The sequence below is a fragment of the Aphelocoma coerulescens genome, chromosome 1A (assembly GCF_041296385.1).
Source record: "Aphelocoma coerulescens isolate FSJ_1873_10779 chromosome 1A, UR_Acoe_1.0, whole genome shotgun sequence".
Classification (NCBI taxonomy): Eukaryota; Metazoa; Chordata; class Aves; order Passeriformes; family Corvidae; genus Aphelocoma; species Aphelocoma coerulescens.
The window spans coordinates 77,253,771-77,276,917 of record NC_091014.1 but is presented as its reverse complement, the minus strand read 5'-3'; the positions used below and the strand labels follow the sequence as shown (position 1 = coordinate 77,276,917).

General features: G+C 42.0%; 1 protein-coding gene and 1 long non-coding RNA gene across 7 annotated transcripts in view; one reads left to right on the top strand and one right to left on the bottom strand.

Annotated features, from left to right (window-relative positions):
* The window catches only part of LOC138104789 (uncharacterized), a 55,687-nt gene extending 43,921 nt beyond the window's left edge, over positions 1-11,766 (top strand). For all 3 annotated transcript variants that reach the window (XR_011148289.1, XR_011148288.1, XR_011148290.1), the window contains exons 2-3: positions 4,800-4,886; positions 10,624-11,766. This is a non-coding gene — a long non-coding RNA (uncharacterized lncRNA). The remainder of the gene's footprint in view (positions 1-4,799; positions 4,887-10,623) is intronic.
* A 6,296-nt stretch (positions 11,767-18,062) lies between these two features.
* RERG (RAS like estrogen regulated growth inhibitor) overlaps positions 18,063-23,147 on the bottom strand; it is a 96,697-nt gene continuing 91,612 nt past the window's right edge. For all 4 annotated transcript variants that reach the window (XM_069003584.1, XM_069003580.1, XM_069003581.1 and 1 more), the window contains 2 exons: positions 22,192-22,265; positions 18,063-21,110 (listed from right to left, as the gene is read on the bottom strand). In XM_069003584.1, the coding sequence (XP_068859685.1) occupies positions 20,703-21,110; positions 22,192-22,265 (482 nt within the window). In that variant the 3' untranslated portion in view covers positions 18,063-20,702. The remainder of the gene's footprint in view (positions 21,111-22,191; positions 22,266-23,147) is intronic.

Genomic DNA, 23,147 nt, shown 5'->3' with positions numbered 1-23,147 from the left:
GAAAACACAAGATTTAACTATTCAGGACTCTGGTTCCAGTGCAGTGGTAGAAGCACTTGGGCTTATGGCTCGTTAAGGAATTAACATTCAGCTTCATGGAGCGATCTTGCTCCTTCTGTGCCTCAGTTGCTCGTTTCCAGAGGAGAGCTGTCAGTAGTTTTCTGTCCCACAGGAAAACACCAAAGGGATGCACAGTAGTTTGGGGTAGCCAGGCAGCTGAAGCATGGGAGTGGTGAAAGCAGCACGGACTCCAGGCTGAGGGTAGTCAGAGGCTGCTATTTCAGTGCTTTTTTGGCTCTGCCCCTTCTCTACTTTAGCATATATGACACTGCATACTGCCTAATCCTTTTCTGGGGCAAAAATAACTGTGAAGATGCTACAGGCCATGTCTGAACCATGTGTAATTACACGCTGACTCAGAAAGAAAATATTGCATTTCTCCTTCCAAGGAGTCCTCAGTTGTAGGAGCAGAAAATGAGATCTGCTCATATTCAGGCTAAAATTATAGAGGACTTTTGTTAGGAAAGGAAACCTGCCTTCTCCACAGTGGTTGGGAAAGGGAGAGGGAGCTCTGTGTGATCAGGACTGTTCTCAGCCATCTGGCAGAGGTGGTGACTAAGACAAAAATATCTGAGAACAACAGTGAAGAGGAGACTGATGTGGTCTGAACACTGGGCCTTTGCAGGATGAGATGAAGAAGAGGAGAAGGAAAATAGAGACTGAATGTCAAGAAAGAGATTCCAAATGAAAATTGTGGAAATGCTTCTTGCTTGAGTGATTTGGTGACAGCGTGTTCTGCTGCCTTTATGTGGAGGCAGGAACTTGGTGTGTGTCTATGCAGGTGAGTCAGGGATGGTTGATTTGCTCAACAATTCATTAGGGTGTACTTAAAAAGAAATAATTGTAGGTTTTATATAGCTTCAATCTCTTCCTTCTAAGGATGTTATTTCAGAAAAGCTCAGAGCCTAGGATGCATGGGGAATAAACATGACTTTAAATGTCTATGTCACATTAAATTTTGTGTAAGTGTTCTGAAGGTCACAGAAGTCATACGGTACCAAAGGCAGTGTCCATCTCCCTACCCCCATATCCCTTGTCCTGCCTTCCATGAACAGTGGAGCAGATTGGAGGGGAGGAGTGGAGGATTCTGCTCTTTCAGGCCCAGGATGACTGCTGCCTGTGTGCAGAGTCCTCCTCTTCCTGCACAATGAGTTCTCTCTCACCCTCATTCAGATGGACCCTTCAGCACCACCCTGGGGATGCTGCGAGGTGCACTTACCACACAGGCATAAAATAGCACAGGAATTTCCTCCTTTAGCTTGACTTGAGCTGTTGATATAGGGGAGAATTGCTGGGGAACATTTGGCTCTCTGCTTTTCTCCTCGTGTTTCTTTAACAACGTGAGAACGACCCAGTGTCAGGACACAGAGGGACAGAAGTTATTCTATATCCTCCGGGCTGCACGGGTAGTGCTGAATTAACAAAGTTTTGCTTTGTGGGTAGCTACACGTAGCAATAATGTGCTTCTAGCTCTGCATGGTTACTCCATCTGTTTTAACAGCCACGGGTTAGAAATAAATAAATAAATAAATAAATAGGGCTTAAATTGAATCTTCTTTGATGCAGTTATAGACAGCACTGGAGAGCTTGTAAAAACTGTTAGTTTTTCCCAAGGTTAGAAAATACCTGACTCCCCAGCAATCCTTTTTCTTCCAAAGCTATTCAAACATACTGCAAGCACAGTAGTACTTTAATCTTCATGAGTAGGACACACGTGAAAAATTTGCTGGAATTAGATTAACCTTTCTCTGGAAGCAGCAGGGGGGATGAGTAGGAGATTTTCCCAATATTCTCTTTCTAACCATTTAAATGTGTGTGTGTGCATATAAGTTCATAATATGAATATTATATATTCATATATATTTATGTCTGAAAATTATACGTATTGCTAAATGCTGTGTAAAGCACTTGAACGTCACCACTGCTCAGCAACACTGTCTTAGCTCTCTGTATTTCAATTATTTAGCTCTTTACCTTTTTACCCCCAGTCTCTTCCTTCGGAATGGGAATGCACTGTAATCCCCTAAATTGACTTGCCTGTAGTTATCCCTCCAGTGTTTAGTCCCCAAACAGTGTGGGAGTGCAATTGAATCGTAGAACTGCTGATCATTCCTGCCCAGAAGCCAGGCTGCATTTCAGGGGAGTTCATCACAGCTGAAAGGTAAAGGTGTGCTGGTTTGATCCTCAGCTGGGTGCTAAAACCTCCAGGGAACACCCAGGTGCTGAGGAAAGCGGTGCTGATGGTTTAACGTGTCTCTCTCTGCAGGGAGAGTCATTGCAGCTGAATGTGCTGGAGATGCTGCTTCTTAGTAAATGTTAAACCTTAGCAAATGTTAAACTGAGGGGTTTTTTCTGACATCAACAGTTGACTATGTCCTTCCAGTCAAAACAAGTTTTGGTCAGCTGAAGGCAAGCCCCAGCCAAAGCAAAGCAAGTGGGTGAAAACTTAATTGTGGCCTTCCAGTACATCAAGGGAGCCTACAAGAAAAATGGAGAGGAACTTTTTACGCCAGCACGTAGTGACAGGACAAGGAGGAATGGCTGAAGAAGAGTAGGTTTAGATAAGATATTAGGACAAAAAAATCTTTACTGTGAGGGTGGTGAGGCCCTGGAACAGGTCGCCCAGAGAAGCTGTGGATGCTCCATCCCTGGAAGTGTTCAAGGTCAAGCTGGATGATCTAGTGATAGGTGTCCCTACCCATGGCAAGGAGCTTGGAAAGGAAGATCTTTAGGTGTCTTCCAATCCAGGCCATTCTAAGATTTTATGATTCTATGAAATAGAAATATGTATTTTGTGAGGGGGTGTATCTATACTGACTACAGAACAATAAGGTGTTCCTTGATATTAGGGAGGCAAAATGAGAAAAACAAAGCTACAGCAAAGTTACAGTTCTGTAACTACTACTACACCCGTGATATTGATCTCTCAGGGTAGTTACTAGCAGCTGTACTCCAGCCAAATGCCTATCAGATAGTTCCACGGGGTTTCTGTGAGCTATATATGTTTTGAAGTATCTGAATTCACCAGCTAGTCCCTGCTGTTATCCTTAAATTCTCTCTAGCATTTATCATACTTTACTGAAACAGCTTCAAAAAAGTATGCAAAGAGATTTGTATGTCTGAGAGAGTGTTTTGATAGTGAAAGATTGATGAGCCTGACTTCCTTTGTAGACGTGTGGCAACCCCTCATTTCCCTGTGTTTGTCACCAGTTCCCAGCTCTCCAGAGAACTTTGCAGGCTGTCTCATTAGATCAGGAGAGTTTTCTGGGCGCTTTGTACCCTAGAAACCGCAGAGTAAAATGTCTTGGAAGAGTGAGATTGCAGATATGTGGCATGAATTGTGAATATGAAGAAGAAGACCCTGTTAAGGCAGCTGCCCTTTTTGAAGCTGCCAGGAGAAAAAGGCAGGCTGCAGTTTGACCAGTCACCTACACCCCTAATGTCAATTACCAGCTCTCTGCTTTTGGGATTGGACAAGGAAACAGCCTCTGCCACTCCCCTCACTGAGGTGAGTATTGCCTCAAACAGTAGAGCATCAGTGACACCGGTTTCTGTTATTCACACACATGACCCTTGGAAACGGGTGAGATGACAACCAGCAGCCTTTCGCTACCATTCAATCCTTCCCATTCCTCTTTCAAAGCAAGTCTGTAGTGGGTACTTTTCTCCTCTTCTGCCTCTGTGTCCAGAGCAAGTGTTTCTTCTTTTGATGCCCAGTAAGTACATAAAGTCCAGCTCAGTTTTCAATGCAGAATTAAACCAGCTCAGTTGTTCAGGGATGTATTTTGTACCTTAATTTACTTCCTTTTATCTTCTGTTTCCACACTCTTTTAAAAAGCAAGAGGTCATGACAAGCTTAGGTTATGGCCTACTGCTCTGTTGGAATTATCTCAGCTTATTTTTAATGCTGCCCTTACTTAACCTGATTTGTGGAGTTTGTTACAACTTGAGATAACCGGCTCTTGTTCCCAGCTGTGGAGCAAATTATCTTTGTGACCCTCATATCCTCTTGAATGCTCTCTGAAATGTGCGTAGGGGCTCTTATCTGTCTCATCATACAGTGACAGGCTCTGTGACATTTGCTGTATTCCTGGAAAAATGGGTGCCTTGCTCTAATTATTAACATGCATTGTGGTGCAGATTGCCAGCCTTCTATGAGCTGATTAAATCCAACCAAATAACTGTGTTAAACGAGTCCATGGTGCCTTTGAAAACAACTCCTCTGGCCTGCCACGAGACTCAGACTGATTATGTCATCTCACTGAAGATCTGTAGCTTGTGGAAATTCTCCACTGCTGGGGTACTGGGAAGCTGTGTGACAAACAAGAAAACCTATCCAAAGGAAGGGGCTTGCAGTCCTGAAGCTGGATCTTAGGAAAGGTAGTGGGAATGGCAACAAAAGGCCAATGGAATTAAATACTAGTCTGGGTTGTTCTGCTCCACAAGTAAGCAGTCCTGGCAGTAGATTATCCAGTTTCCTTTTTCAGCCACTGGTAGCACTCCTCAAGGTTTGTTTCCTTGCTCGTGCATCCAGTGTTAATTATGGTGTGGATCAGCAGGGTGCCCTTTCTCTCTCATTTGTTTGCAGGTTGGGCTCCTTCCCTGCAGATCCATTTGTGGGACTTGGCCTGTGGATTGCCCCATCTAAATCCCTCCTGCTGAGGCCGAGTGCCTCTTTAGAAAGGAGTGCAGTTTTCAAGGAAAGTAACGGGGCTCTGAGCCTGTATTTCTCTTGGCAGGGTGATTCAGGGATCAATATCTGTTAAGGAACCCTTGGAGGCAGCTTTGTGTGCTTGTGCTTTGAAGAGCTGGTGGACCTCAGACAGGTACCTGTATTCAGCGTTTTCTCTGGGCTACCACACAAGGGTTTCCTCACTTGGGTAGAGGGCTTTTTGTTTTGAGTTGCAAAAAGCCTTATTTCTGGCTCAGATTTTGTTCTCAAGCTTCTACCCCCCCAACTTTAACAGAGTAGCATTTTGGTGTTTAATGCATCCTTACAGGACCTTACTTGGTTTCCTTTTAAATCAATTGTTTCTTTTGCATCTTGCCAATTTTATTTATTTGTTTATTTATTTATTGCCTGGGGTGGGGTGCAATTCCTTCATCCCACTTCCTCCCCTGCTTTATTTTCACACATTCTGTGCTCTCCAACGCTGAATACTTTGTGTGTAGAGGGCTGTGGTTCCCTACACAGGACGTAGAAAGGTTTTCTGGCCTGTTAGAGGACCACCTGCTGTATAGGTGCCATATATTACCATTTTGGACACTAATAAAAATATCACCTTCACTTCCTTCTGGGAAGATAACCACCTACCTTATTCCTGGAATGTGCTGGAAGGGGTAGCACTCTGGGCATTGTCCACATGCAGACTGACAAATGGATGTCACTGGGCTCTGGACCAGCTCATAACAGAGGGAACAGCTGCTGGACACCTCAGAGGGACATCGGTGCTGGGTGCTCCATAGGGTTTGGATGGTTGTGGTGCCACTAGATGGTAGTGCTGGTCAGACCCACCCGCTGATGGGGACAGCAGATGGCAGGAGCCATCTTCCCAGAACAGAAGTGGGAATTGAAAGTTCATGAACATTTCTCCACTGTGGTCTGGTCTGACAAAGTCAAGCAATGGAACCTCGTCTTCTTGTTGGACTGTGGAAATGAGTCCAGGTAAAATCAGCTGTGACTGGGGGCCCTTAAACTTTGCAACACAGTGTTGTGTCACACCTTTTTCAAACTGAGTGTATTTTTTTTTAATATACCACCAATATGTTGCACCTCAGGAAGATGTAGATATATTTTTTCACTTTACATTTTGAAAACCCTATTAAATTTGGAAGTGATATTCTGAATCTTCAAAATGCATTGACTAGTCAAATGTCAGTGAATATATCTGTAAATTTGCTTTCTCAAGTAACATAATTAAAAAAAAAACCAAATTACACAGAATATTATTTTTTCCCCTCAATTTTATTTTATGACTTGTTCTAAGTTAGTATACCCAGAAGTTAAACTGGCAAATATTCAAATATTTGTTCAGGGAATCTAAATGGACTATCTAAAGTGAAGGGTGATCTTGCCTCTCTTTTCATTTTCTCCAATGGGTTATTTCACATATTTCAGATTACATCAAATGGGAAAAGTCTCCTCTTTTGGGCTGCTTTATTAATTTCATTGAGTGCATACCAGAGATAGATTGTTCCAATGTATTCTTTGCTAAGAACTGGCTCTGAAAGCACTCAGCAAAAGGGCACGCGGGAATGTGAATGGGATTTTCTGCATTTAAAAAAAATATTATTGCAGGGGAAAAGACCACTCTTCTTCATTTAACATTTCTTGGCAAAAAAACAAAGGCATCTTCAGTTCTGAGACTGTTTATCAAGAAGTGTCAGTTTTCTTTCCCCTTCTCTAGGCACTGCCAAGAACATTTGACTGTTCTCTTCTCCATTCCCTTTTCATCCAGTCTACCCATGTAGTGCTCCATTCTCTCTTTTTACTGATAATACATACAGTTAAACTTGTTTTCTTAATCTACTCTGATGTCCTGTTCTCTGAAAATACCAAGACTTGAATTCATGTGGTCTGCTGATCTCCACTGCGTTGTCTTCCTCTGCAAAGTTTGCAAGCAGGATGTTTAGGATCTTCTTCCTCCCTGTGGTTCATCCTCCCCTCTGGTTCCAGCTGTTGTTTTCCAGAAGGCAGCTCCGTGACCCAAACACACTGAGTCCTCTGGAGCAGCCAGCAATGTCACTGCAGCTGAGATCCCAAAGGGAAAGCCATTTTAGGTTGTTCCCACAATCCAGCTTCTTTCTTGACCGATTACTTTCTTCAGGGCTTGCCATTTCTGCTCTCCTTCTAAAGCCTTTTTCTTAAGATTGGGAACTGACCTGTTGACCCAAGTCCCAGCATCAAGTCCATTTCATCTCTGAGCTGTTTTGTGCTACTTCAGTGATGCAAAATAATCTTCAGGGCTCCTCAAACAGAGAAGGCTTGGTTAAGTGGGGAGTGTGGAAATTTTCTGACCTGGACTTGGAACTCTGTTTAGTTTACATGTTTGCTGGTTTGTGAATCCAGATATCGGAATTGCTCGACCTGGAGCTCGATACAGAATTTAGATCTGGAAAGGATCCAGATTTGAGGGATATTCAGAGACAGTGTTTCAGATCAGCTCATGGGAGGCACACATTCCAGCAGTAGAGTTTGAAACTTTGTTTATACTCCAATCACTTTCCACAGCTTTGAACCCCTCTCTGACAATAATAAAATTCCAGCAAAGGGACACTGGAAAAGAAACATCATCAGCTGTTTCTTTAGCCATCTTGGTGCCAGATAGGCATGAGCAGGCTTGGTATATAAACCTTGCATTGACAGACAGCTGAAACTCACACCAACCCACCAAAACATGCGTTGACCAATAACACATTTCTGACCAAATTCTGTGTGTTCAGCACTCTGGGCCTCGCTGAGTTATACCAAGGAGAATTCTGGCCCCAGGGTGTCTGTTCATTGTTGTTTTGAAATTCAAAAGAGAGAGAAAGCTGATTATGTCAGCATCTTCTTGAAGTCATAATTCTTCCTGCTGTTTCCTTTAGAAAATATTCAAGATGACAGGAATTCTTGTAAATTCTATTTCACCACACATCAAAGAATTGGCCATGATATTCTGCTCTTTTAAAAGATGCAACCATAGTTGCATAGTTTTCTCTATGAGAAAAGTTTGGGGGGAAAATGCTTCCAAGTTCATAAAGATCCTCGGGAATGAGTATCTCAAGTTCAAAATTTTCTACTTTTCTTTTTTTGTTGTTGTTGTTATTGTGATGGTATTCTAAAACTAAAATTGTTATTGTCTGGAAATACATCCAGCAAACAAGACTTCTCACAGACAGTAGAAAAGCTTGAAATTCTAGATATTTGTCACCCTTCCAGTTATAATCCACCATTCCTCTTTGAAGTTCTTATCTTTGCTGAGTGGCTCTGATCAATACCTCTAACCTGTCATCAAGCACATTTCCCATATGTATTTCGAATAAGGGCATATGTCCTTTGCCCCATTTATAAATGAAAAACAGGCTCAGAGGGCTGAAGCAATTTTACCAAAATCACATAGAAAAATGAGGCCAGGGCTCCTGTGCTGTACACCACAATGTGTTGGGTCTTATTTTTTTTCCCAAAGGTTAGACACCCTTTATTAGCAATACAAACATCACTCTGTTTTCACACTTAGAGCAGATTAAATCCATGGGAATGCTGGAAACAACACCGTTTTCTGTGGGATTCAAGGGGTTATGAAACCAACAGGCGACCTTGAAGAGGGAGAGGAGGGGACTGTTTAACATTCTTTCATTGCCTAGTAAAATGCTCAAGGCCTTGTGTACTGAAAGGAGCTGCCAGGGTAGCTACAACAGACACATTTCCCATTTACCTTCACCTCTGGTGACCCGGCTCCGTGGTTGGGAGCATGGCAGCAGACCATAAAGTCTCCTATTATGGTCTCCTCATCCCGATAGCCTGGCCCTATGCAAGCAGTCCCTGTTCAGCCCACGATAACCGTGCAGCCTCAGCCTTCTAGGGTGAGGTTCCCTGGATTTTACTGCAATGCAGCAAGTACATTTCCAATAAATAGTAGAAGATGTCAGAGGATGTGGCTGAGGTGTACTTGAACCGAGCAAGTCGGCCCCATTAATAAATGACTCAGGAATCCTGATGGGGTGGGTAAGGGTGGCTGTCTTTCCAAATGAGCAGCCAGAGCTTGGTGCCAACGTGGACAGAAGTTTTGTAGCGGAGCCCAAACCAGACTGCTGATCTCTCATTTCCTAGATACTTTTCTTAATGTTTCTCAGTGGGACTTGAAAACAGAACAACTCCCTGCAGCTGAGGAACTGTCCCTGTAAACCATCAGTGCAGTACTTAATGTACTAGACTGTATCAGGTATGTAAATTAGAAAAAAAAAATAAAAATCAGTCCTTCCTTAGGGCAGAGGGAAGCAACCACTGTTCTCACTATTATGATGAACCTGTGCCTCTAATTTTGTATGATTTCCAGCACTGCCAACTAGGACAGAGAAATGACAGCAGCTCTCGGGGGTATTTTTTATTCTCTATTTGCAGCATTGTATCTGGGAGAAGATTTGTCTTGGGACAAACATCCACTGAGGACAGGAAAAGAATATGGGAGCAACTGTGATTGCAGTGAAAAAGCTACGAAGCTTAGATTCAATATCCTGTATTTGAAAATTTATTTGCCTTGCCCTTCTCGAGTATGAAATCGTGCTAGGCCTTCAACAAGGTGATCTTTTCAGGATGGTGAACTGACTTCCTGTGGACAAGGAGCAACTGTTAGAGGAGAAGAAACAAAGCTAGGGATTGGAGATGAAAGGGTTTATGTGCTTTTGGCTTCCCTATTTACCAGAAGTAGCTGACATTAGAAGTACAAATATAATTTGTTTTCTCTGTCTTGCCAATGCCTTACCTTTCACCATACAGTGCTAAGAAATGCTAATTATGCAGTTATCCTTTTCTGCAGCCCTTTCTAATATACCTTCTCATTATTGTGAGTGGGAATGAGGGACACCCTTTCTAATGCAGTGGTGTAAATGTGTGCACGCTGCCATCACAGGAAAATCGTCAAATAAAAAGAGAAAGTAACAAACAACATTTCTTTTTTCTTTTAGACTTTTTCTTTTCTTTTAGACTTTCAGGGATTTTCTTTTAGACTTTTTTTCTGCGTCGAGGTCAACATTTGAGGTGTGCAAAGTGCTACTGCTGGGGTGATAGTTATTTGCTCAAAACTGGGTGGAATATATGGGGGGAAAAGTAAATCTCTCATTGCAAAGAACCTGATTTAGGAACTCTTCTGGTAAGTTCTTGAAAAGTATGGTTTTTTTACTTGGCAAGCAGGTGATTTTTTGACTGAATTGGAGGGAAATACACCTACACATAAGGGTAGAGAAAGAAAATACACAGACCTTGAAAGATGTTATTGGTTTATTTACAAGAGTGCGAGACAGGTTAATGGACCCAAGGTGGTGTGAGACTTTGGGGAAAAGCAGCTCAGTAAGAGTTGCCAAAGCCTTTGAAGCCAGCACTGGCAATTTTTGTTGTTATTTCTTTTGGAAAGATTATAAATCTCTAATTTTTTAAGGGATGTCATTGATCTGAAGGAATGACTGAGTGTGTAATTTTTGACTTCATGTTTAACTGAGTATGGAAGTAGGCAGAAAGAGAACAGCACTAGAGGGTTTATAGAGTGAAAAGTAGAGATGACTGAAGGGGAGATCTGTCTTTAGGTATTTGGATGAGGAGGAACAACTAGAAGATTTATAACAAAGAACTCTTTATGATAAAACCCCTCCCCAATATCTAACTGTAGTATTTTTAATGTTAATTACAATTTTTAATCATCAAAATTAGAGAAAAAACAGTAGTTGGTTTGAATAAAGATCTTGATGCAGCTTAATCATTCTGGTAGGAGCACAATCATCATTTTTCTCAATTTATTCCAGAGGAAGGGAACACTGGCTTTGGAGAGGAGCTTTTTCTTGACTTTGAATTACTTTTTTTAATTGCAGGTGTTATCAGAGGGTCATCCCTCTTTTCCATGGGAGAATCACTTGGTGAGCCCCTCAGAGGAGGGTGAGCTAACATCATGTCCCTCTCTTGTGCTGCAACAAGCCATGCTGTCTTTAAAGAATACCATATCCACGTAAAAGAAAGGGATTGGTTGAAAATGCTACCATGGAACTGATAGGAAGATGGTCTCACAATAGCTGTAGTTAAGAGCTTTTACAAATTACTCCCTGTCCACTAACTGAACAGAATCAATAATCCTTTTAAGGCAGTTGGACAATTAGCTAGGCTTGGTCATGTCCACTTCATTGTGGTTTCACCAAGGCATTTTAAAGGGTCTGAGGGTCAATAAATTATTGTCCCTTGTATCTTGTTAAAGGAACAGAACTTAGAAGTGTAAGGGTAAAGGTTCAGATCCCAGAGTTCCTGAAAACATACTGGGAATTATTTTTATGAACTTCAGTAAACTAAGAAACAGGTCTGACTAATTCAGGACCAAAAGGGGGAAGTCTGAAACAGGCTGAAAATTGAATTTAGTCTTGATGCAGGCATTTAAGTAGTGAATTATTTTATATTCTAGTCCTGTCCTGCTATATATTTTTGCACTGGAAAAAAGAAAAATCAATTCAGAAAAGTGCCTCTCAACACCCTTACTGAAACATTCACCAGTCTTTGGGAATTTCTGCAAACTTTCCCTGACTTCTACTGGAGTTTGCCATTGGTACACACTCACTTCATGTAATTAGAAAAAGTTTATTCCCTTCCTGGAACTTGACAGGCACAATAACTGCACGTTGGAAACACCATGCTTTCTGTGCTTTTCTGTGTTCGGAGTTCAGACTGGGTCACAGAAGCCACTGGATCAAATCCATGAAGAACCATGTGGGAAAAGTGCGAGGCCTTTCTGACTGAGTTGAAATGCATGCTGTGGTTGTAAATCAAATTAAGGGACATCATCTGGAGCTGGACCTGCTGGCCAGCCAGGTGGTGTGGCCAAGGACATCGATGTGGTAATTATTGTCCCCTTTGCTCATCACTGAATAAAGGAAATTGATTAGACCCGTGGTTAGCAACCTCTCACCTACTGACATGAGCTGAGATCATGACACGGTCTGTGCAACTATCTTAATAAATGAACTTGTTTTGATAAAGTTTTATGGGAGTCCACAAGAATGTTTGAGAATAAGAGCCCTACTGACCAGAAGGTAACACTGGAAAACTACAGAGTACACTGAATTGAGTGTGAGCTCACAAAAATGGGTGGATTAGCTCCCCCAAAGATAGTTCCTTTTTAAAATAGTTGTGAGAAATAACTGTCTTAAGCAGTTATTGAGATATTTTCACTGAGCTCATCATAGTAATCTAAATTAAAGAGTGCTGGGATTTTTTTTTTTGGAAATGTTAAACCGACTTCAAATCCCTAACTCCTTGCATCAACAATTCTTAAGTTTTTCCTCGAGGAGGACAAAGGCATTAAAACAGACCAGAATCTGGTAGAGAAAACATAGGGCCAACACATGGTAGAGACATGGCAGATGCCATGTCTGTCATTTTATGGGTGCTTTCAGTAGCTTATGAATTTCTGTCTGCAGCCATTTCGAAAACCCCAGGAAATGTTCATGGGCTACCCAGGTAAATTAAACACTGTGATCTTTCAGTCTCCACCTTTTTTTTTCTTTCTACTGACATCTGTTTGTGAAAATTGGAGTGGTGGTAGGTTTTATTGGAGAAAACTGTCTGAAACCAGGATAGTAACTAACTCTGTGCTTTGGAATGATAACAACCCTAGCCTAAAGATCTGATGGCCTGCTACCAAAACATACTATGTCATCCATCTCTTCTTTTCTCCCTGCAGTAATAATTTTTTTTTTTTTTTAAAATCTGAGTTTAAACTCCAGGTAACAGCTCATCGCTATATGTAAGTGTCAGGGTCCTTCACTGAGCTTTAATTAGGTTTTTGTCTAGAAAGTCTGAAGATAACACTCTTCCCTACTGTCATGGGTTAGCAAACATAGTCCCAGAAGTGATGTCCTTGCTAAGGGGTGCTTACAGCTTCCTCTGGGACCTGACAGAACCTATCAGTGGCCAGTTTGAATATGGACAATTCTTTGAACCACTTAAAGTTGTGACCACCTCTGTGATCCACACTTAAGAATAGACAACTCCCCCCACAGCTCTGTCTGGTTTCCATGCTGGGACAGGTGGCTGTAGGCCCTGTGCAGGGGCCAGTGGGCCCGGCCAGGCCCTGCTCAGGCCAGGCCAGGCTGGGCCACGGCCATCCTGGAGCCGATGGGCCCTGTTCCACCCATGGAACCCCCCCCACTGCCCTGCTGTGGGCAGACAGGCGGCTCCTCCTCTCCAGTGTGGCCAAGATTCAGCTGAAGCTGCCCCGCTGTCCGGCAGAGATCATGTGAGCAACAGCGATAAGCGACATTCCAGCTGCAAGGCCTGGGTGAGATTAACCCTTTTAGTGCTGTGAAGAGCTGAAAACCTGAGGGAAGAGAAAGAGGAGATGCTTAAAGCTGAAATTCTGTTGTGAAGCTATGATGTATCAGAGTACCCGCTGTAATTTCATGAAGGCATGGGGGGTGGAGTGTTCAACTCGTGAGCAAAAGCACCTGCGCTGAGATAGGCAGATGCTGACGCAGCTGTAATTTAATGAGAAGTTGAACAGGGAGAGATGGAAGCGATGAGGACTTTGGCTCCAAATGGAAAAGGAGAAAACCTCAGTTCCTAGAGATGCTCCCAGAGATAGTCCTAACGATGAAGATGAGGAAGACCCTTTGCTCCCAGAGAAGGAGAAGGGCCTCTGTTCCTAGAGATGAAATGCTCCCAGAGATGGGTGAAGAGAACTTCTGTTTCTGAACGGCTCAACCTTAATATTGTACCCCAGTAATTTCAAGAGTGGACCCTCAAAAGCAGTTGTGGGAAAAGCTGCAAGTTGTGGGAAGGGACTCTCACATGATGTGAGCAGAGAACCAACACGGACGGCTGTCTTGTTGTGATACTGTTTTCATAGCATGGGCAAGAGAGACTCCTCTTCCTAAATGGACTGAACAAGGTTATTATGGAAGTGATAAACAGACTGAACAACTCAAGGGCTGTCTTTTTACATTGTCACTGGGAGAAGGGAGGAAGGTGGGGGGAGGAGAAGTGTTCTGAAGGTGTGGTATGATTTTTTTTTCTTCTTTTAGGTCTGATAATAAACTTCTTTATATTCTTTCAAGTTTGGTGCCTGCTTTGCGTTTCTCCTAATTCTTATCTCACAGAAGGTAAACAGTAATGAGTATTTTGGACCAAACCACTACACCTACCTTCCTTCCTCTCTAAAATAACTCTTTGTCATTCCTGCTGTATTTTGTATTGAGTTATAAACTTGAATGTTTTAACTCTATTGCAAAGAAACACTCCTTCACAGAAAATTCTCTAAAGAAAGGCTCTAAAAAGGCTTTTTGCATTTATTATGGTTCTTTCAAGTATTGGAAAAACAGAGAAAAAGAGCAACAGGCAACTTAGTGGTCTATTACAAGAGGCTTAATATTTACAGAACTATCTAATGTTCTTTTGCTTTTCTCAGTTCACGCAGACAAATCGTTCTTTTGTTTATGGATTTCTGTTAGATACACAGTAGAACCACGTGCATTTTATATATTGTTAATAACACTCACTGCTTTAGAATTGAATTCTATTCTAAGGAGTGGAAATACACCCTGAATGCAAAAGTGAAATAATTTGGATTGAAGTAGATGTAAACTTCTATCCCAGTTTTGTACTGAATTGAGCAGAATGTTTAGTGAATGTGGTTGAGATTGTATCTGTCCTTAGGAGATACAAGATTTTTGGACACTTAGTGTCAGTACTCAGTGTTCCAGCATAGGCTTTGGTGAGAAACTGCAGAACTACAGAAAGCTCTGCACAGAGAAACCCTAAGAACAAAGAGAAAATTATTTGGACTTTTTTTAAACTAGGTTTTTCTCCCTTTCTTCTCTTTTTTTTTTTTTTTTTTTTTTTTTTTTTTTTTTTTTTTTCTTCTCCTCCCTTTTTTTGTTTTCTTTTTCTTTCTCCTCTCCTTTTCTCTCCTCTGGCTGTTTTGAAAGCTGGATATCAAAAACCTGGCATCATTTACAAATTCCAGACCTAATGTCTATTGCACAACAATAATTCAATTTCATTTCAGTTAGATTTGCAATAAGAAATCCAAGTTAAAACCTCAAAATATTCCACTGTTTCTGATTACTTAGTTTGGTCAGATCACCTGTGCACCAGCACTGGTGCATGAAATCTCACAATTGCTTTTCAGGAAAATGGGAATTCGACTTTTATTTGGGTTATGTCCCTTTGGGGTCCTTTATTGGTTTTTTTTATTTGAATTTTTTTCATGTCAGAAGTTTTATCTGGGTCTCCTTGATATTGCTTGTAGTAATGACAGCTTTGACTAGGCTAGTGGAAATAGAGTGGAGAGTTAAATCATGTGTACTGACACAGGAGTTTGATAAAAACCCTTATTGTTTACATTACTGATACATTCTCAGTCTGCAGAACTTGCTGGATTTTGAAATGAGGTTCTGTAAATTCCTGATACTACATAAAATTTAAAAGGAAAGAATGTGTAGGTTTTTTTCTGTGAGGTATAATTGGAAGTCTGCCTGTAAATTGTTTTCAATTATTTTTTTTATTAATCTGCGTGTTAATATTTCATGACAGGCCACGGCTGCTCCTCATGATGCAGAATATTTCAGTCTGGTTGAGGACTGGTACTTGACACAGACGTCTGTACTACAATGGCAAGAGGTTCCCTTATTGAAAAAAATATATTTCCAACTCTTCAGAGCAGCTGTGTTCAGTGTTAATAATTTATACCCAGAGGCATTTGCAAATACTCCATCCTTGTGAGAGTGACCTGTGAGAAGTGATACAGCCTCTTTGCCCATAAAACACCCCTGGGTATCAGAGTCAGGTGACAACTACCATTTAAAAAAAACCCCAACCAACCAAACAAAACTCAAAACAACTTAATACGATAGAAGCAGGAAAAGACAAATGCTGCTTTGGGGAGTCAAGCTGGAGATGGAAGAGATCATTCCAAAGAGGCAGAAGGCCAAACTCCCCTCAAATTTTTGGGTTTATGAAACAGCCAGTAGTGTGGACTTACCTCACAGTTTCCTGCCAGTCTACTTCATACTAAAAATGGAGAAGAATCCTTCAAGTGGATGAGAGAAATTGGCTATTGGAGTGTTTTCTCCAAATGCTGGCTGCCAGGGCTGTGGAGCAGGGGCTTGACCCATCCCGTGCCAAGCCCTGCCGAGGTTCTGGGTACTCTCCTCCCGCTGCAAGCTGCATTAACAGCCTTCCTCGTGGACAACTGTGCTCACAGAAACCAGGCTGGGCTGGCCTCATGCAAGCCATCATTATCACCTCCTAGAAACCTTGCACAGCACTGGACAAGCTGCTGCTTTGTATTTTCATAGCATGAGGTAATTAGTGCCTGGCATCTGTAGCGGAAATGAAATGCCTAACTCCGGAGTTTCTAAAATGACACTGTTTTCATTACAGGTTTAGTTTTGCAAAGAACATAAAGGCAGATACATCAAAATGCCAAGAAGCCTCCTTTAATTAAAGCCTCTTTCTCCTTTTCTTCTTAAGAGATGCATATGTATTGAGCCATTAAAGAGAAAGATAAAAGGAATCCCGAACACTGTTTATACACAGCCTTTATGACTGCAGCTACTTACTTTGCAGGAGACATTATTTTGACTGGAGCAAGCTACGGTGTGGCTTGACAGAACTCCAGGCTGCTTTGTAGTGCTCCAGAGGCAGGCAGTGACTGGTGTTGTGGGGTTTCACTTCCCAGCATAGATTCTGCACCCAGATTTCGTGCAGTGCTCTGCCAGATGTGACATTCTTATACCCCCACTACTGCTCACCATGCTTTGGTTACTTGGTTGGCCTGGGTTTGGGGGAAAAAGAACAGATGACAGCTCCCCTCTTCAGTGCTGAAGCTTCCTCTTAATACCCATGCTCTGTATGATTGTTTACCACTCATATAATTTTCCTTTTATAAAGTACATGTTATGAACCTTCTCTTCAGATTAACAGTGCATTACCCTTAGAACATGTGCATAGTTGGCAGCAGGTGAAAAGTTGCCTCTGTCCAAAGCACCAGCATAAATCTCCCAGACTGCTTAGCCCAGGATTTCACCTCAGAAGCCTGGGATCAAGATCCATGTTATTTAGTTGGCAGGACAGCATTTGGTGGGTTTCACTGAGGTTAGTTAATAACCCTGTAACTTTTCAGCAGCCCTGAAATAGTTAGCAAGGACATTTGGAGCTGTGCCTCACTGTAGATGCTGTCTGACTTCTCTATTCCAGGACTAACAGCCAAATAAGTTCAAATTAAATGATCCAAATTTTACAGTGCTTATTCCGGTAAAATTCACTGTTTGTTTTCCTTAGATAAAGATCAAATAAAAACCAAATCAGGGCTTTTGGAACTGGCCCCTTAATAGCTGGAAGGAACGCTGAAGACATATAATGGAAGATCAATATGTGAGAGTTCAGTACAGAAAACACAATTTTTTCTTTTTATTTTTTATTTTCTTTTCTTATATATTATCTACAAGCACAAGCTTTCATATTTTTAATGTAAAAATGCATACAGATCATTATATATATAAAAATCAACTAGCCTTGTAGCAAACTGCCAGATCCAACCACCCCCAGGTTGGGGACAACCTGTCTGGATCCATGTGCAAACCCAGTGGCTGATCCTCACTTCCATCTGTAGTTGCACCAAACCCCCAGGTATGAAGATTCTCAAAGTTCTAGGGAAGTTTTGGGTCCTGATCCAGGTCTTGCAGCATGGGCATGACTAACTCTTCATCAATTGAAGATAAATATTTAAAAACTTCATAAATGACAATCAACTTGTTGCAGGTAACAAGTATCCTTTTCACCTTTCCTCCCCATTTTTGTTTATTGTCCTTCCCATCCTCTCTCCGCAGGAATGGCAGCGGGCAGAGGAGAGAAGTTTAATGTTAGTGTCACATACATACACTTAACCAGCAGCAGGAGAAACAGAACTTAACCCGTTGATGTCTGCTGCAGAAAGGCTGCTGAATGTGGGCTCATGCTGCACTTGGCCTTTTCAATGCTTGGGCAATTTTGGGCTCGATTTGCACATTATGGAAATATGGCAGATTTATAGCATAGCCAGTAATACGTTGCAAAATTGTGAGCAACAGTAAATGAAGTTGCATTTAACACTATGTATGAACAGATTATAATATACCATAGTAGAACTGGCTTAGGGGAAAAACAAATCAATGAGCAATTAAGTGAAAAACTTTGTGTTTGTTTTGGAGGAAAGGTTACAAAATAGCGGCCTCCTTTTTGCCCAAGTGTTTATCTTGTTTGGCAGTTTCCAAATTCAGTCTTTGCAAAGGAATGTTACTATTTTTATTGTAAGTTCTTTATGTAACAAGGGATGTTTGCACAGTGGAACATTTTATTTTCACCAGGATTTTATAATTTGTCTATACAGATGTTATAGAAGAAGATACAATTTGCTGGAAATCTTTTGGAAAGTATGAGGGTCGTAACTTAGCCTCCCCTTCCTTTCAACTCTTCTAGCATGAATATGATTAATTATTTTCTCTTGTCATTCATTTATAACCTTTTTATATTTTAAATGCAGCTCCAACATGAACCCCATGAAAGGTTTTTCAGATAAAGAACTGTTGAAGTTTTCTGAGAGGGATGAATCAATTGCTTAGCATACCAAAGTAAAGACTCAGCTGTGTTGCCATGGGGTTCCAGGTAAGGATTTTGTTTACTTCAGATACAGTGCACCAGCTCTGATTTGAAAGATAACAGAACCTTAGTGCTTCAGCTTGCAAATGCTCACTCTGGCTCCTAATGTAACTACATTGCTTGCAAGTTCAGCCCCTCAGCTAAACAATTCTGGTTTGTGAACAGGCACTAGCTTGCTCTTTTACACTTGTATTGATTCTACATTACTAACAGGACTAAAAATGGCAAAACCTCTATTTTTTTCTGTATTTTTTTTCTTTTTTTAAAAAAAGTCAATAATATGATGAATAGTATGGTAACAAGTGTGTCACAGAGGCCTGTTGCAAGAACCCCCTGCTGAGAAGCACACGGTGAAGTTTCCATTGCAGTGTGTCCAGCCGATGTACAGCAACACACGTGAACATGAGGACCAAAATATAGACACTGATGCCAGGAGAGTGACATGAGTTTTTTACCATCTAGAATACAGGAGCAGAGAAAACAAACAACAGCACAAATAAAATATACATCTGAATGTGATGTTCTTTGCTGGTTGGCTAAAAATGAAAGTTTAAAAAAATGTACTTTGGTAAAATATCTTTAAGCGAATACTTACACTAGAAGTCCTAATTTGAAAATTTTCTCTGTTCACAGGGATACACATACCTGCCTCTTCAGCCTGTTCCACCACCTATATGGCTACCTCTAACTGTACAAAGTGCTATCCAACTAGATTTACTCCCTTTCCTACATCTGTGGCAATTTGCATTTGATAGCCTTTTGGAGTTACTTCCTCACAGAGGCAAATAACCACACGAAGTACAAAGCAGTGGAGAATAAAGCTGTAAGTAGTTGCTACAAGGGGGCTGTTCCTCAAAGAAGAACACTGCTAATTTGTCATCCCAACCCTGTGGCTGGCTGTGGTTCTACATGTTGACAGTCTGAGCTGCCTAAAGGGACTCAACGCCACTGGTGGGAGACCAGCACAATCTGAATGAAAAGCTTCCAATCTCAGTTCATGCATCTTTTAGCAGTTAACAAACCAACTAGACAGGAGGCAAAACTTGGCAACTGGCTTAAATGAGATGATGAGGGAGAAGGAAAAAACTGGACATCTTTTATCCCAGGCACCAAAATCTGATAAAATGCACTTTCATGTCAATGTGCCTGGTAACAGTCACAAAAAACCTGCACTGCTTTAAGCCCCAGAGTGCTCCAAGCAGCATCTGGAAGTTTAAACAGCTGAAAATTATGGTCTTTTGATATGGTAGAGGCCATTCAGATCTGATTTACATTTGGGCTTAGACTTTAAATACTTGCCTTCCCAAGGATTCAGTTCTTCTTCAGTATAAGATAGACTAAGAGGAACTAAGTGAATTGAAAAAAAGACCAAAACAAAAAATTAACAAAAGCTAAAAACTACCCACAGCTAAATCAATAGTAATATGTTTTTTGGGGCTTTTTTTTTCAGTTTGATTTCCCAACACGTATACTCCCATTTCCCCAAGCACAGTACTGCACTTTGAGGGGGAAATGCTGAAATGCCACTGGACTAGCTGATTATTTCTTGAGAATTCTGCAGCTTCAGAGGAGCTGGAAGAGCAGCTGAACTTCAGCTCTCTTGAAATGTGTGTCTAGCTGGCTAAACACTCCAGGAAATAGACCTTTCCTATATTTTTTGCATACCTTGCTAAGAACATCAACACCGATGGACTTGACAAAAATGACAAGGAAGGACAGTTGGAGTGAAAGCACACAATGAGCCAACTTAGAGCTGGTGAAGGTGTCAGGTGAACTTTCTGATACAACGCAGCAGCCTCTCCATGTACTCAGTCCCGGACAACACTGCTTGTGATGGTTGTCGGTGCACTGTTGATGATGGCTGTTGATTCAGAGGGCTGAATCTTACTCTCCAATGGCTACTGAGCAGCAGTCTGGCTGGAAATGATGTTTAGGCACTACTGACTTGCTTGACACAGAAGCAAAAGATTCTCTCTTGGTTGCCAATCCCCACAATTGTCTAGTCCTTTGGAGTTCATTTGGTGTTTGTTGTTTTTTTTCTTGGTGTTTTGGGTTTTTTTTTATCCCACATTAGTCAGAAACAGTGTGGCTAAATGCATTTCAAAACAGGAAAATAGTACAACTCCGTGTTACTCAAAAAAGTGATGGTGTTTGTCTTTTTTTTTTTTCATTGCAAAGCTTTGACCATTTTTCATTAAACGTGCTCTGCTTGCCCCATCCCTACTCCGAGCTAATCTGCTCTAAAATGCTTCTCTGGCTTAGGACAGCTTTTTTAGCTGCTGATTTTGGTAAGCATCTTATTAATGGCCTGCTTGACATGGGTGGTGGAGCTTCGTCTCCGAGTCTTGCCCTGGACCATCTTCCGGCGCCGCACCTCCCGACAGAGCTCATAGAAGGCCTCCATGATGTTGCCCTCTCCTGTGCAAGCAGAGCACTCGTAAAAAGCACAGGCAAGTTCTGTGGCCAGCTTTTCACCTTCCTCTGTGCTGACTTGCCTGGAGTGATCCAAGTCTGCTTTGTTCCCCACCAGGATCAGGGTGACGTTTTTGGGCTTTTTAACTTCATCCAACAAGTTCTTAAGTGGCAGCATTTCCTCGAAGCTGCCTCTGTCCGTGATGTCGTAAACCAGCACGAAGCCCTCACCCCATCGCACGTGTCCTTCTTTCTGAATGGCATCCTCCTGTTGGAAAAGACAGACACCAGCCTTAGGAAGGCTTTGATTTATGAAGATGGAAGGCCTTCAGGGAGGTGTTGGTCCTCCAAAGCCTCCAAAGCTGTGTACATCTGCTTTACTTTATACTTTGCACACATCGCCTTTCTTATCACGTGGCACAGGAGATCTACTGCACCCAGTGCCATGAGCTGCACAGGCCTGTGCAGGGTGAGCACCTGCCCTGTTTTAAAAGGAAGGGAGACCTGACTATGACAAATCTGCTCTTCACTTTAGTCACAATCATTGACTGAAGTTGTAAAGCCTCATCAGTTGACTGTAGAAGTGGATTGTGACTTTGTGCCTAGTAATGCCGTGCTGCTGGGCCGGCCCTGAATCAAAGGCATGACAACAAAATAATTTTACCCCCAGTGATGCTTGAAGTGGCCACCTAAAAAACAGACTAGACAGGAATAAGGGAATAAAGGTAGGTATCTATTTGAAGGGCCTTGAAAAGTACCCCTGGGGATCCAGAGGCTGCTGCCAAGATGGACCCCAAGATGGACCCCAAGTCACAAGTTCTTCACCCTTTTATAGGTTTGGTTCATTTGCATATCAGGGTTAACTCTCCAATTAAAGCTTCAGTTAATGATGTAATTTCCCCAAGCCTGCCCCCCCTTTCAGAAGCTGTTGGTTTATACACTTTGGGCCTGGGATGGTCTGGGTGTCCTTGGAGAGCAGGCCTGGAGAGGCTTTGTTGTGTCTACCTGGCATGAAGAGAGCAGAAGTGAACAGGCTCCAAGGAACTTCAGAGTTACACACCAGACAGTGCACGATTTGAAAAATATGAAAGTTAAAACCTAAGGCATCACCAGAGTTAAGCCCCTTGACTTGTTTGTTCTCCCAGTATTTGAAAACTCTAAGCAGCATCCCTTGCAGAAGGACGTGGATCCAGCATGGGGGAACCATGGGGGGGTTCTGCCCAGAAGCAAATCTGTGTCCCCAGAGCACAGCACACCTGGCCCCGGCGCACTGCTGCCACCGCCACGCTCCCCTCCCCTGCTGCGTACCCGAGCCAAGGAACTGGGTAGCAGCACATGCACCCACACACCTGACCAGCTGTGTCTAGTATCTCCATGGAAACCACTTCATCATCAATGGTAGCTTGGTGACGGTATGTCGACTCTAAAATAAGAACACATATTGTGAAACGTACTAAAAGAACGTAATTTTCTCTCTCTCTTTTTCTTTTAATCTTCCTCACAGATCTCCCAGCACAAGAGCTGAGATGTGACACACAGTTTGACTAAATTTTCTTTGCTGGAGCTCTTCCAGCCATTCTGGAGCACACTCAAGTCCTCTTTTTTACAACAGCAACACTTTTACCTCTCTCCACAGGGCACAACTTTTTCTTCCCCATGAGTTAGACCAGCAAAAGGCTGGTGGACACTGCAATCTGCACCCAACAAAGGACAGTTTGCTGTGGCAGAGAGCTCTGCAGAGCTGTATCCCATTTTTCATGTTTCCTCCTAGGAAAGGCTGCTACCTATGGAAGACAATACCGCAGCTCTCAAAATATCCAGCTCAACAGGCCTGTCACTGCATAGCTTGGTGATCAAAACCAGTATGGTTGCAGATCAAGGAACCTAACCACTAAGCTCAGGCCTTGTACTGTGAAAAAATTACAGACCAGTTAGGTATTTTAGGAATGTGTGTTTTAAACATGCTGAAATCATCACATTCCCCTCTTCTAGCAAGGGATCAAGCAGTGATTTCCCTGCTTATGATTTATAAGGATAACCAGTGGGCATTAAGCATTTACACTATGCCATAGGAAAAAATAAACCTATTTACAGTCCCAGGTTCTGGAACCAGGCAACTAATCAGAAAACTAATGACAAAGGAGCTTGTTTTATCTTAATAAGCTGATAAGCTAAATTTGATAGCATTTGACCTAAAACATGGAAAACTATCTGTGCTAACATTCAGATTTATTACTGCTGCTAGCTCACAGATGTCCTATATCAAAAGGCAAATATGTGTGCTGTAAAAGTCTGGCCAGTGACT